At 54.6% G+C, this 14909-nt stretch overlaps 1 protein-coding gene across 3 annotated transcripts in view; it reads left to right on the top strand.

The window, feature by feature from the left end:
• The first annotated feature begins 35 nt into the window (after positions 1-35).
• NMT1 (N-myristoyltransferase 1) overlaps positions 36-14909 on the top strand; it is a 20186-nt gene continuing 5312 nt past the window's right edge. The window contains exons 1-8 of one of the 3 annotated variants that reach the window (XM_074926525.1): positions 36-290; positions 7597-7693; positions 9044-9188; positions 11492-11610; positions 12154-12245; positions 12895-13011; positions 13500-13670; positions 14052-14160. In XM_074926525.1, coding sequence (XP_074782626.1) covers positions 163-290; positions 7597-7693; positions 9044-9188; positions 11492-11610; positions 12154-12245; positions 12895-13011; positions 13500-13670; positions 14052-14160 — 978 coding nt within the window. In that variant the 5' untranslated portion in view covers positions 36-162. Of the gene's footprint in view, positions 291-7587; positions 7700-9043; positions 9189-11491; positions 11611-12153; positions 12246-12894; positions 13012-13499; positions 13671-14051; positions 14161-14909 lie in introns of all 3 variants that reach the window. The other 2 variants (XM_074926524.1, XR_012635159.1) reach the window with 2 other exon arrangements.

Below are 14909 nucleotides of genomic sequence, written 5' to 3'. Positions count from 1 at the left end.
GGCGCCCCCAGAGCCCGACGGGAACTGTAGTCCCGGCCGCGGCGCGGCCCGGCCCCCGCCTGCCCGCGCAGACTACCGGTCCCGGCATGCCCCGCGGCCCGCCGCCCAATCGCGGCGCGCTTTGGTGCGGGGGCGCGGCAGGCGCCGAGGCCCCGTTTCAAGATGGCGGACGACAGTGAGACAGCAGTGAGGCGGCCACCGGCGAGGCCTCCGCGGCCGCCGGCGGAGGAGAACGACCACGAGCACTGCAGCGACTGCGAGAACGAGGCGGAGCGCGGCTCCAACCGGGGGTGAGCGGCGGCCGGGGCGGCCCGTCGCGGCGGCGGCCGGGCCCATTGAGGAGGGCAGCGGCCGGGAAGTGAGCGGTGCCCCGCCCCGCGTGCGCGCTGATTGGCCGGCAGGCGGCGCCCCGCGCGACGATTGGTCGAGCCGGCCGTCAGTCTGCCGGGGGGCGGTCCGCTGGCTGCCTTTCTCGGCAGTTGTGGGAGCATGTCCTGGAGCGGAGCGGGGTCGGGCCCGTCCGTGGCGCGGATGGGGAGCGGCCTCCGCGGTGTGTGCGGGGCCGCCAGAAAGGGGCCGCCAGGGCCTTTCCCCCCCCCGAAATGAGCCCGATCCGCAGCTTTTATTGTCCCCGTGTTACGCTGTGTCTCCCCGCGTTCCCCCCGTGCTCCAGCGCCAGCCCCGTCCTTGTGCCATCTCCGGCACCGCGGTGGCGTCCGGGGCGGTGGCTCGGTTGGGCGCCTTACCCTGCTCCCCAGAGCCTGTGGCCTCCGGTGGCCGTCCCTGCGCCCTGGGAGAAGCCCGGGGTTCCTCACACCCGTCCCGTTGTTTCCCTAAACACGGCCCCGGGTTTGGTGAAGCTCAGCTGGCGCTGCCTTGTGGTTTGAGGAGAGTGGCGTCCAGAGGTGTGAGATGCTGAAATGGCCACAGTTGGGCTGGGAGCGAGCGCACGCGGGGAGGCAGGTCCCTGTCTAGGTGGGGAAGCTCTGAAGTCCCTAACGTAGTACCCGCGTTACTCACGGCCTTAATTAATAAGGCGCAGAGCTGCCTCGCCATGCCTGTGGGTTGCAGGAGAGGCTTTGTCCTCGTTCCCGCTGGCTTTGCATGCAGTAGGGCACGTCAGCGTGTGGCTCGTGCCACGTCGTGTCTTTCCAGAGGTTTCCAGCGGTTTTGCACCTTGTGCTTCACACACCGGAGCCTCGCTGGGCTCCTCTTCCCCCTCACCCTGCATTCCCAGCCCTGCAAGGCTGTTGGCTTGAAGAGCTTTTCTCCGTCCGTCGGCAGCTCTCTGTAGGCAATCCCGCCTGTCCAGTAATTGAAGTGAATAAAAGGTCATGCAAGAAATATCACTGAGGGTTTTTTTATGACAGCACAGATGCCTGTTTATATTTTATTTGCCTCCTGGGTGTGGCACCGTGTCTCACTTTAATAGGTTTAGCCGTGCTTGGGGAGATTTTTCTTTTCTTTCCCTCTGACATGATTAGGTTTGTGGAAAGCAGAGCAAAGCAGACGGGAGATGTGGTGCTTAATCACCGTTATTTCCCAGCCCATGGGTTCAGCCTGCCCTTTGCCAGGAAAAGGTGTGTCCTTGAGGCCTCTTCAGATCCTAGTGCGGGCATTGCATCTCCTGCAACCCTGAGGAGCTAAAAGTCACCTGCCCTGACTAGGGCGAGCGTTGAAGTGCAACAGGATAACCAGGCAACCTGGGAAATGACCAGGAACAAATAGAGAGTTCAGATCACTTGGGAAATAACATTAAAAGTGTGGAAGATGGGCACAGCGATAATGAGCACAAACCAGGGAGGGTTTGGGGCTCTCTGGCAAACCTCCTGCACCACCCCCCGCAAACCTAGTGGGGGATCAAACTAGGAGAGAAAAGACCCAGCAGTAGGAAAAGTGGTGGTTTTTTTCCTGATGCACATCGGTTCCCTTGATTTTGTACCGTCACCTTACACTGGGATGTGGGAGTGTTTCTGGTTACCCCAGCAGAACTGTCCCCCAAAATTAGGCAGGGGAAGTGCTTTGAGCGGCCAGGGTTTGCAGAGCGCTGCTTGGAGTCCTGCCTCTGCCCAGTTCATGTTGGAGAGTCGCTGGATCCTGGCTCTGAGATTTAAAACATAAAAATGTTACTTAGGGAGAGCAATACTTCCTTTCCTTTTAAGGACAGGAAAGGGGAGTTGAGTTTCCTCCGCCTCAGTCCAGTGTCAGCACTGGGAAGTGGCTGCTCCGCTCTCCACTGCGGCCGTCCAAGTTGATTTCCCCAAGAAAAAATCCCACTTTTGTATTTGTTGCGATTTCCTTTATGTGGAGAGGGCTTCTGTCATGCCTCCAGTGTCAGCAGAGGATTTATTCCCCTTGTAGATAAAAGACCGAGGAGAGGCCGGGACACCAGCACGAGCTCTGCTCTCCAGAGCTGCTGATAGCCCGGTGGCATTTGTGGGTTCAGGGGCAGCAAGTGGTGGTGGTGAGACCAAGGATTCGAGTGTCCCCACCCTGTGAAATGTCTCTGTCATTGGCAAAACCACCCAGGGAAGCTGTTTTGGGTGGAGAATCCTGTGGCACAAATTGGGTTGTTGGTGAATGGGGTGTGGGGAAAGCAAAGGGGCTCTTCTTGGTGGGCCAGCGGGCAGCTGCCTGGTTTGGCAATCGCTGCCTGCACTTACACCGTGGGAGCACGTTCCTGGGACAGGCGCTGTGCTCTGACGTGCCACATCTAGTTGTAGGTATCGCATGGAGCACAGTAATGGCACCTGTGCTTCGGGACCTGGGCTCTGCCATCTGCAGAGCCTCCTCGCTCCGGCCCCTGACGAGATTAGAGCCTAAGTACCGGGCCCGATTAACCCCGGGTTTGGTAGAAGGATTTTCCAGTACCTAAATACAGAGCAGGGGCCTACTGTGTCTCATCTGGCACCTTTCAGACCAGGAAGCAAGGCTGTGTGGTGGAGGAAGTGCAAACCACACAACCCCCTGTCTGAATCCGTGTTTCCAGCTGGGTTTTGAGGACGAACCAGCAGCATTTGGTACTGTGTGCTGCCTTAGGTGTGAGACAGTCTGAGAGACCAAGTGCAACGTTTCGATTTGGGTAACAAAAAACGCTTTTTGATTGCTGCAATACATACGCTGTGGGAAATAACTCCCAGTCCCTGCTGTCGAAATCCCCCCACATGCCCACCCAGAGCTTCCCACTGGGTTTTGGGAGCCAAGGGAGCCGGCCCCATCTGGAGTTGTCCTCCCTTGTGCTTTCCTCCCTCACCTCACAAAAATAAAGCTCTCGGGTCTGGGAATACAGTGGAAGTGTGTGTGGATCCAGGTGATAGATAAGTGGGTGCTGAGCACCGGTTTGTTACTGGATACATCTGGTGTTTCCCAGCCTCCAGGGGGGCTGAGCTGGTGGAGGACAGTCAGTCTGAGCGGGCCTCACCTTGAACAAGCCCATCTGGTTTATTTAGGTACTTCCAAAAGTCTGTTTTTGAGATTGCTCAGGTTATGGGTATTTCTAGTGTTGGTTCCTTTCCATCGCACTCGAGGAGCTGTCCGGTAGCGGGGCAGGGGGATTGCAGCAATAGGTAATGGCCGCGACGGACAACGATGCCTTTCCCGGGAGAAGAGAAAAGCATTTTCCTTCGTCAGAAAACGGACCATTGTGATCCTGAGGGTAATTGGAAGATGTTTCGAATAGCACAGCCAACGCGCCCTCTTCCACCCTCTTTATCTCTCAAAGCAGCTCAGGCTGGAAAGGAGATAGGGGAGGAAAAATGCATAAAGCATTTAGCTGGGAAGGCTGCGGGCTGTCGCGCAGGAGCTGGCCTGGCGGTTAACCCTTCCTGTGGGGTGAAACCGGCTTCAGCCCTCGCAGCTTCATGGGTCGCATCGACTCTGGTAGCTGGGATTTTGGATGGTGGTGGCTTCTTCCAGGGCACTGGTGAGGTGTTGCCGTTAATTTAAGGAGATTCCAAGGGATTGCAGCTACACTGGAGCATAAAGAAGATATTTGCTTTCCTAAATGGACTTTTAAATAGAAAATACTTATAATTGTTGCTTCCTTAGGTGTAGTGAGTTGGACCTTTGGGTTTTTCAGCATTTTCCTACATGCTGGCAACTCCTCTGTCAGGTTGTTTTTTATCCTGGCTGAAGTAGAGCCCTTCCCCATGCCACAGCACCTGGGAATGAAAACCTCATCTCACCTTATGCCACCCTGATTTTTTCCAGGTCACGATGGCTTTGCTCATAAATCAGGGAGGATTTTTCTCAGTGCTTTTACCTGTGAGCCCAGTGTGGGGGTGAAGTGATATTGGTTGGGCTGAACTCATTAGTGGCAAGCTGGGAGTTGGCAGCTCTGATTTATGAAGCAAAGCGATGCCAACTGCATATGCAGGGGCTGGGAGGATTTTGTTTGTCATATCTGACACCTGCAGCATCCTGACGTGGAGGTGACCTGGGAAAACGTGTCCATCTCCTTTGGAAGGGGCAGTTTCCAGCATCTGCCCTTGGATGTGCTCACAAAGCCACCTTGTGCTGTCAGTTTGTGGTGTTAAAATTGGTAAGAAATCAGTTGTGTTTATTGCAGCTCCATGGTGGATGGTTTGGCTTATCCCAGGACCTTGGTGTGTGCCTGACCTGGCTGGCTGGGGATCTGCCAGGTCTTGCCCGTGCTCCTCCATGAGGAGTTAAAAAAACCCCATCATGCATTTGTCATCAGAATCAATAGCGGTGTCAGCAGCGCTTTGCTGTAATTACTTTTGCTGTCATGTCAGAGCTCCAGTCTCCCCTCCCCAGGTGGAGGTAAAGCCCTTTCCTGGTGGTGGAAGGTGAGATGTCCCCCCCAGGGACGGCTCAGCAGCGCTGCATGGTGCTGGTCCCCTCAGAGCTGCAGCTTCATGGCTGCTCCTCTCAGCTCTGCTGCAGGTGCTTAATGCACTTCTGGAGGAGAGGGGGGGCTTCTCATCGAGCCTCTTCTTGTGGAGCAGCTCATCCTGCTTGTTCCTTGTGCTGATGAGCAGATGCTTTCTGTTTCCTGGTGTTTCACATGGGACTCTGCTGATAGATGGGAATCTTTTTCCCCAGCAAACGCTGTCTGCAGAGTCTCTGCTGCAGTTGAGGTTTTGTCTGGAGGAAAGCCCTCCCCATCTCAGCTGCTCCATGTCCTGCACACCAGAGGTCTCTGCTCCGCAGGGCGACAGCTGCCCCTCACATTGGGTTTCTGCGCCGTGAGCATCAGAGGCCCCGCTGTCCACAGACGTCTCCACACCCAGCCCTCCTGGCTTCATCCCTCAGAAAAACATTTCTCTATCCACTTTTCCCTGGTTTCAAAACCCAATTGCTGCTCAACCCAGGGATTTTTTTTAAACTTTATTCCCCTCTTGACTCTCTGCTTTTCCTGGCCTTGCTGAAATAAATAGTTGGATGCTGCTCCAACATATTTTCCAACGTGTTTCTTCTTTCTTTTCCCTGCTCCACCCTCTTCACTGCTATCTTGTGTTTGGTAAAGACATTAAGTTGGTCTGGGAGCAAGCAGTACTCAGGGGGTTTCCAGGCTTGCTGATGCTTTTGGTTCGCTGTCTGCCTCTGGGCAGATCAGAGCCATGTGGTTGTCCCTGCTGTGAAAGCAGGAATTGTTTTGGGGGAAGAAGATGCCCCTATATCATAGAGTAAAAAAATACTGTCTTGGATCCATGAGCTGAGATTTGGGGAAAGAAGAGGAAGATGTCTACGAGTGCAGAGGAGGGCAATGAGGCTGGTGAAGGGTCTGGAGAACAAATCCTATGAGGAGCCATTGAAGGAGCTGGGAGTGTTCAGTGTGAGGAGGAGGAGGCTGAGGGGAGACCTCATCACTCTACAGCTGTAGAGAGGTTGGTGCTGGTCTCTTCTCACAGGTAGTTGGTGACAAAAGAAGAGGGAATGGCTTTAAACTGCAACAGAGGAAGTTCAGACTGGACATTAGGAAAAAAATTTTTCCCAGAGAGAGTGGTCAGAGAGTGGAATAGGCTGCCCGGGGTGTGGGGGGAGTCCCCATCCCTGGGGGGGTTTAAGGGCCGTTGGGATGAGCTGTGGGGGGATGTGGGGTAGGGGAGAACTTTGCAGAGTCGGGCTGAGGGTTGGACTCGATGATCCCGAGGGGCTTTTCCAACCTGAATGATTCTGTGATTCTATGTCCGTGGGCCCAGGGGGGCAGGGGCACGTCCCACAGCATCCAGACTGGTGGGGTGTCCCCGGGGCAGACCCAGTCCCACAGAGCTCATACCAGTTTCCAGCCAGCCCTGCTCTGGTGTGGGTGATGGTGCCTGCCAGTGGTGGGCTCTGTGGTACGTGCTGTGGATGTGCTGCTTGATGCAAAGAGCAGCTCCCACCTGGGATTCTCCATGGCTTTCCTCGCTCTGGCCTCTCCCTGTCAAACCAGACGTGGGTTATCCACCTCAGTGAAAACAGAAGAGGAAAAGATGCTGTGGTTTTACTGCAAAACAAACTCACAGCACTGACAGGGACAGGGCAGAGTTGAGCAATGCTGGTGGTGTATGGGCCATCCTCCCAACTTGCTTTGCAGAAGGTTCCTCTTGTGTGTTGGCAGTTGGCAAAGCACCCCTGGCCTGGTGTTCCCCCTTTTGCCCTCTCATTCTTCCACTTGGTACTGCTCCAGCTGTCTCTGGAGTTGAATTTCCACCTAAGCCATGACTCTCTCAGAGGCTGTAACCTTGTTTTGGGACCATTGGCAGGGAGGCTCCTGGCTTGGGGCATCCCAGATCTGCAGCAGTAATGTTGCCTGTCCTGCGTCAGGATGTCTCACACAGGGATGAGAGCACATACGTCGAGCCCAGAGCAGGCACTTCCCCTGTGTTTTGTTGTCAGGTCGCTACCAGATTTGCCCATCAGTGAGAGAGACGGGGCTTGGTGTGGGGTTTCACGCCTGTGGCTGCTTTGGAGTGATCATCCTCTGGATGTCCAGGGCTGCCCTGCATCCCTGGAAGGAGGAGTGATTCCCTGGTGCAGGCGCTTCCCACCCTGTGCTCCCAAAGAGATTTGCTGCTCAATCTTTATTTTCCAGCTCCAGCATTACAATATAATAATTTTCCAATATAACATCCACCCATCTCCCTAGACCATCACCTCTGCAGGTGGGGTGACAGTTGGTGCAGTGTCCTTGGCTCCAGCCCCTCCGCGGCATGTGGACCTGCTGTGGTGCTTTATTTCCAAGGCTGGACTAGCATTTGCTGCTCCCATGTTCATCCTTTGGATCAGAGAGGAGGAAAAACCCTAAGCTGGGCAGCACTGCTGCTCCACAGGGTGGATTTGGGCACATGGGGCCGAGCAGGGTGATGTGACAGCAAAGACGTGGTCATCTGCAGTGTGGGGCTCGCTCCCCACCACTGCCAAACCCGGGAGGAGGGGTCAGGTTGGTGCTGGTTCCCTTTTGGGAGCTCACTGCTGGGAGAGGACGCATGGCAGCACCCCCTGTGCACCTTGCATTCCCTCTCCTGGAGACTTGGACTCGGAGCAGGGAGCTTGTATTTTCTTTAGAGAGCTTCAGAAACCCTATAAATGTTCTCCAGAATAAAACCCCAAGGCTCCAATGATGTTTCTTTTGTTCTCTAGGGGCTTGAGTCCAGCAAATGACAGCGGAGCCAAAAAGAAGAAAAAGAAACCCAAACGGAAGAAAGAGAAAGGAGGAGATCAGCCCGACCAGGCTCAGGATCAGCCGGTGAAGGTAACCAACCCCTTCCTGGCATTGCGGCCCCATGCAGCAGCCAGCCCCATCCTGAACCTCTGCAATGTAGCTTAGGGCAAGGAAAGAGTCTCCTGATCCTGGTTTTAGGAACTTGGCTGGTCAAAAAGCTTAAAGTTTAGAGTAGTTTCCCAGCCTGGCTCTGTGCATGGGAATTCCTGTTGCTTCAGGAGGTGTTTGTGGAGTGCTCCAGGGTGGACGCGGGCCTTGGCTGGACATCCCAGCCAGTTCCTGCGCTGCGGTGAAAGGGTCAGACTGGCGCCTCTGAGTTATTCTTTCCAGACACCAGCTGCCTCCTCACAGGCAGGGAATTGCCACGCTGCCACCTGCCAGCTTCCGCTCCTGCCCTCAGCCAGAACAGCAAAAACATTTTCATATTCTTGGGTGACAGCAGATGTTGATTTTTTGTTTGATTAACATAAAAACAGCAGCCGGGGCAGAGCAGGGTCTGTCTTATCCCTCCTGACTTTGCCTGATCCTGACTCGCAGCCGGTGCTTCGTGAAGGAGCATGGGGCACTCAAGCTTTGTCCCTCCCAGTGCTGGCAGTCACCCCTCTTGTCCCCTCTGGTCCTGTGGCAGGGGACACACACACAGATCTGCACATCAGCAGAGACTGTTTACTGTCTGATGCCCTATTTCCATCCAAATATTTCTAATATTTTGCCCTTCTGACCGTGCAGAGCATTAAATTGGGCCTTTGAGTGTTTCAGACTAACTTCACTAGGCATCAGGGAGGGGCTGGGTTTGTGAATTCAGCACAGAGCTGCCCACCCTGCCAAGGTCTGCCTGGGGAGGAGAAGGAAAGCATCCTTCATCTTGACTCAGCCTCTCTGCCTTGTCCTGGTCCCTGGTGCCCAGCTCTGGAAGCTGCAGTTTGCAGATACAGATCCAGCTTAGATGGAGGAGGCTGAAGCAGTGAGACAAAAGCCACAGCAGAAAGCCCAAATGCTGGGTGTGGGTTGACCCAGGGTGTCTCTGCATGGGTGTTAGCCAAGGTGAGGCAGGGAGGTTTGCTCTTGGAGCTTGCAGCACACTCTTAACTGAAGCTTAAAGCATTTTAAGGCAGCTCATCCATCCCCTTTGACCTAGGAGTGCCTAGAAACCAGGTCTAGGTGTGTGGCAGATGGCTGGTCAAAGAGTTCATCCATCTTGTAGAGGATTAGAAGAGGATCTAGGCTGCAAAGGGAGTCTCCTGTGTTCTCTCGCCTTCCTGGCAGTGCCCCAAGGCAGGGACAGCTCCAGGTTCCCCTAATAAGGAGCTGAAATACAGACCTGGTGGCTCAGCTCACTCATTTTGTCTTTCCGCTCTCCTTTTCTGCCCTCAGGTGAACTCTTTACCAGCTGAGAGGATCCAGGAGATTCAGAAAGCCATCGAGCTCTTCTCTGTAGGTCAGGGCCCTGCCAAAACCATGGAGGAAGCCAGCAAGAGGAGCTACCAGTTCTGGGACACGCAGCCAGTGCCCAAGCTTGGTATGTAGAGCTCCTTGTCCTTTTGTGCTCCTTGGGAGAAGCCTTGTGCTCCCCAGGCTGCTCAGAGAAGCTGCTCTCTGGGTGCCCCTCACCGCTGTCCTATCTGGGCTTCAGAGGCATTGATGACACTTGCCCACTGCTCAGTGTCAGGGACTGAGCAGCCAGCCCTGCTGCTGGGGAGCTGTGCAGGCAGCTGGGTGGTCAAGAGGGACGAGGAGGTGTTTCAGGCATCCAATTTGATGCTTCCTGTGTTTGGGCATCGTTAATCTCAGTCTTTAGTCCTTGAACTGAATTTCCCCAGCCCTCTGTGCCCAAGTTTCATGCCAGCTGTCACTAGCCTGCCTCTTGCCCAGTCCTAGGGGACTTGGAGCTAACCCGCTCTCCACTGTCTGGGGGCTGAAGCTTCCCAGCAAGGGAGCCTTGGTGGAGAAGGTAATGCAGGGTGAGATGGGGCCAGCTGGTGATGGGAGCCGCTCAGGGAAGCAGGTCCATGTGCTGAGCCGTTGGTTTGCTGGGCTCTCGTCAGCCTCTGGCACGGGCAGGTGCTGGGGCTGAGCCAGGAGAGCTGGGAGAGGGGAGGCACAAACCTCGCGAGCGTCTGCACCCCCAAGCTGCCATGCGTGTCTAAAGGTGGGGAATGCTGTCTCCTCATCCCCTCTTACCCTTGCAAACAGCCTGGCTGGGCTTCCCAGCTGTAGTCCTTGCTCCAGCCCTTTCTCCAATTTGCTCTTGACGCTGTCAGCCTGCGTCAGAAGTGATCTGCTGTCGGTAACGAGGCGTTTCTCAGCGTGGCAGGAGCGCTTGGCAGCTGAGCAGGTCTGAAAGGAAGAGGGGCGTGCTGCTGCAGAGCTGTGTGCTTGCAAGGTGCTCGTTCCCGAGCTAATTGGAGCAAACCTGCAGCGCTCCCAGGGTGCCTGGGATGGCCTCGCTTAGTCTCTCCACCCCTGCGACCCCCAGCAAAATCCATGCAGAGCTCAGGAGAACTAGAGAATGAGTCCAAGCCCATGGTTTCTAGATTTACCCAAAGCTTGTCATGGCTTCAAATTGGCTGCTCTTCAGTAATTTCCTTCATGGGGTTGTGTCTGACCCCCCTTGCTGCAAACACTGTATTTGATTCTCTTTTCATGTTGTCAGCACCAGTCTGAGGCTTTTTTTGGTCTCACAGACTCTTCTGGGAGCAATGGTCTCAGCTTTGTGCTGGGCAAATCATAGTGAGATGGCACAGGGTTATGTGAGACAGCAAAGCCTGATCTTGCATTTCATTTGCCCTTTTTCCCAGAGGATCCTGGACATGGCAAACATTGTTTCTGCTTGGGTAAACCTGCAGAAGTGTGGAAGGTACCTTCTGGAGAAGCAGAGGCACAAATCAGCCCGCTCCTCAGTACACCAAATTGCTGGCTGTTCTCTGGCTGCCAGCTCACTGGGTCCCAGTGTCTCTCGTGGTCCTTGCTGAGGAGCACGCTCTGGCACACAGCGTTACGTTCACGAGGCTATTTAGGGTCGGGTAACAAAAGTGCTGTGGGATTTTGGGGGCTGGATTTCAGAGCAGTTCAGCACCTGCTCAAAACAGAGAGGACGGCCAAGGGTGAGCATTTTTGGAAGGTGCCCTGGGTGGGTGTGATGGGGGCAGTTCTTGCTCTGGGTTTTCTTCACCTCCCCATTGCCTGGAAACCTATTCAATCCCCTTTTAAGGGAATTCCTAATTAGCACAGCTTGCTTCTCTTGGCAGCACTGAAGTGATGCCACTGCATTGACATCCCCAAGAAAGCCAGTGCCTGAACTGACATCTCTTGGCTGAATCAGGGACTTCAGGAGTCAGTGTTTTTTCAACAAAAGTTGTCTTGTTCACTGCAGCACTTCTATAAGCACAGTGGGAAGGAAACCCTGACGCTTGCCAAATGGCAGGGGCCAGAGCTGGCAGGGAGAGAGCCGCTATCCAATGGAGCAGCTCATGGGAAAGTGCAGGCCGAGACTGGGATCACGGGGATGGGGAACAGTATGGCCCAACGTGTGGACCTGGAGGACATATCTGTGGCCCTGAAGCTCTGATCAGTTTGCTCACCTCCGCTCTGCTGCCTGATTGGCTCCACCATTGCCCTGGAAGGAGTTTTGATTCTCTACCCCTGTGTCACAAAAACATGTGGCACGTCCCAAACTGGGTGGGTGAGCTGGCGATTCCTCCTGCCTGCTCCAGGGTCTGGGGGTGGGAAACATGAGCACCTTGCTCACCAGATGGAGGTGTCGTGGAGACTTGGCCTCAAACAGTAGAGAACATCTTCATGGGTCCTCGATCTCTCTTACAGGAGAAGTGGTGAACACCCACGGTCCTGTTGAGCCGGATAAAGACAATATCCGTCAGGAGCCATACACCTTGCCCCAGGGCTTCACCTGGGATGCCCTGGACCTTGGGGATAGAGGCGTGGTGAGTACGAGCAGCTTGGCACACGTGTTGGGAGGGTGCCTCTGTTGCACAGTTGGCAGTTCTGTGCTTGGATTACCAAAGGTGGTTTGGGGGACGGGAACATGTCCTTCGTCACACCAGGCAACTTTCCAGCTCAGTGGTCACGCCATCTTCTTGGAGTTAGATGAGTCTGACATCCTCCACCACACAGTAACCTTTCACCCATCCCATGTTGACCAGGTTGGCTTGGTTTCTTCATGGGGATGTAAGGTTGTCTGAAGCCAGGAGTTTTCCCTTAGGAAGACCCTCCAGACTGTGACCCACCTTCCTGGGAGATGACCAAGGGCAGCAGGACTTACCTGTGTGTCCTGCTGCTTACCCTGCCCGCAGTGACACCGGTTCAGCAGCCCAGAGCAGGGGGATGTGCTGGTAGCTGGGACATGGCTGCACGTGGTGCCCATTGCTGTGGCCACACAAAAAAGTATTCAGGGTCCTGTCTGAGGGCAGCTGGGGTGTGTGATGGCTGAATAACATTCTTAACCTGCTTGATCTCTCCTGCTTTAGCTGAAAGAGCTGTACACACTTCTGAACGAGAACTATGTGGAGGACGATGACAACATGTTCCGGTTCGATTACTCTCCCGAGTTCCTGCTGTGGTGAGTGGCACCATGGCCGTGGAGCAGAGGGGGTTGGATGCTGGCAAGCCTGATCTCAGTGACAGCGCTGCAGCTGCCTTTGCTTATCCTGTCACACTTCTTTCCAAAATCTGCCTTCCCCATCTGTCACCGTGCAGTGTCCCAGGTACACTGCGAGAGAGGTCTCGCCCAGCCCTGCCTGCCTCTGGCTTCTTTGAGATATGAGAGCCTAAAGCTGTTTTTTTTTCCTCTTTGTTTTGATCCCATGAGTGTTTGAAAAAAATTCCTGTAGCTGAGGAACTTCTCAGTGCCCTGGAGCCGTAGGATGAAGGCAGCTGCCAAGTAATGTTGCCAGCAATAACACTTGGAAACCTGCTGCAGTGGAGCTGCTGTTTCCTCAGGGCGTTCATGAATCGAGGAACATGGATTTCCTCCTGTGTCACTAGTAAGAACTGGCCTTGGCCACGGAGTGCAGGAGTTTCCCTGGATCCCAGCAGTCCTGCCTTGTCACATCACTGTCGCCCTCTCGTCCTCCTGCCTGCAAACCTGCAGCTGCGCTGGGCAGCCTGGAGCGGGACACGGGGTGTCCCAGGGCAGGGTGGGGAGGCAGCAGCAGGTACACTGGCAACCTCTGATGGGACATGACTTCTGAAGTGTGTCTCTGTTCCAGGGCGCTGCGTCCTCCGGGCTGGTTGCCCCAGTGGCACTGTGGAGTCAGAGTTGTCTCCAGCAAGAAGCTGGTTGGATTTATCAGCGCGATTCCAGCCACTATCCACATCTATGACACGTGAGTGCTGCTCAGCTGCATTTCTTGTCCTGCCTGATGGCATGTGGGGCTTCCTGGGAGCGCTGGGGAGGTCTGGCTACATTATCCTCCCCAACCAACTGAGCCAGACCTGTGCTGCTCAGCTGTGGAGGTGTTTTGCTGCTTGGAGGAGAGGGTGGGGGGTATTTGATGTGGGCAGTGAAGTTCTGTGCAAGGACATCTTGCAGGTAGCAGCTGTGAAGGCTGTTTTCCTCAATGAGTGAGGTCAGCTTAGAGCTCTGTCTTGCAGAAATCCTCCAGAGCTGGATGGAGCCCATTTTCCCTGGGAAAACCTTGGGTAATAGCTTAAAGGAGAGTTCTCCAAACCCAGCCCTTGCCCCTTGGCCTTCCCTGAGGCTTTGACTCCTCTTTCTCTTGAAGGGGCTGGAAGTAAATTGCCCAGGGTGTTGGACCGATCCTCCCAGGTCAGGACAGTCTGGTCTCATGCTCTGCATTGTTTCTTTCCCAAGAGAGAAGAAGATGGTAGAGATAAACTTCCTGTGTGTCCACAAAAAGTTGCGCTCAAAACGGGTGGCTCCAGTTCTGATCCGCGAGATCACGCGGCGGGTTCATCTGGAGGGAATCTTTCAGGCTGTTTACACTGCGGGAGTGGTGCTGCCAAAGCCTGTGGGGACTTGCAGGTGAGTGTCTGTGCATCTTCGAAGAGATTTTGGTCTGCAGACCCTTCCCTTGCTGGCATCCCCTCTGTGGTGTGTAGCATGTGTGGGATTTCCCAGGGCAAGAGAGATAAGTTCCAGCCCAGGTTTCTCCTCCCCACACGATCCTTCCAGGATTAAGTCCAGTAGCTTTGCTTAAGCTGCTCATGCATCACAAGACAGGAGACTTTCTGCAGCACAAGCACTTCAGGCCGCCCTTGTTTTTCTCTGTGGGAGCTGCTGGCCTCTTCGTGGGCTGTTGTGATGTTCTCGCTTGCCCTCTCATGGCAGCTACAAGAACCTCGTGCCCGTGTGACCGTCCCGCTGCCCCAGAACAAGTCTCCCACCGCGAGTGTGTTTCTGCAGGTACTGGCACCGGTCCCTGAATCCTCGGAAACTCATCGAGGTCAAATTTTCCCACCTGAGCAGGAACATGACTATGCAACGTACCATGAAGCTTTACCGGTTGCCCGAGGTGGGTGCCAGCTGGGGCTGTGAGCCGCGCAGGCAGAGCTCACGAATTGCTCCTTGCTGAGCAAGGGGCGAGGCTGGGAGCTGGAGACACAAACATCTCAGCCAAGGCTGAGTCCTCTGCCTGGAGAACTGGGGTTTGTTTCATGTAGTAAATGACTCTATCAAGCCATTGCACTTTAATCTTTATTTATTTTTACCTGGGTACCTGCATTTTAAGGGCAAATTCTTACAGCTAAAGGACCCTGTGAGCTTTTGATTTATGGTGAGTCATATCCTGTCCTCCTGGTAAAACAAGAACACAGATATGACAGCCTTCATCTGTCCAAACGCAGCCTTGGAGTGACCTTGACTTGGCTTAGTCCCTCATTCTTCAGTCACAGTGACCGGTTCTGTCACAGCACTTGTCCTGCTGGGGAAGTTCCCCAGCTGGATATGTGAGAAAAGACAAACAAAGCATTAAAACTACCACCACCTTCCCCGACCTTGCTGGCTCCCTTCTGTGGGTCAGAGCTGCTCGTTTAGGTTGGAGAGCAGCAGCACATGGCTCCTGGCTCCTGCCTCCCACCACAGCAAAGGTACCACCTGCTGTTTTGTAGCTACCGATTTTTGTGCAGAAACCCAGACCCAGAAGCAGTCCGTGCTGCTTGATCTGGGCTTTGCTGAGCAATCCCAACCCTAGATTAGAAATTGAGTCCAACTGGAAATAACATCAGGTGGTTTGTTGCAGTGCCTAGGGCACGTCTCCTCACC

Source organism: Athene noctua, chromosome 25 (assembly GCF_965140245.1).
Source record: "Athene noctua chromosome 25, bAthNoc1.hap1.1, whole genome shotgun sequence".
NCBI classification, from domain to species: Eukaryota; Metazoa; Chordata; class Aves; order Strigiformes; family Strigidae; genus Athene; species Athene noctua.
The sequence above is the reverse complement of the archived record's forward strand: the minus strand, read 5'-3'. Positions and strand labels throughout refer to the sequence as shown.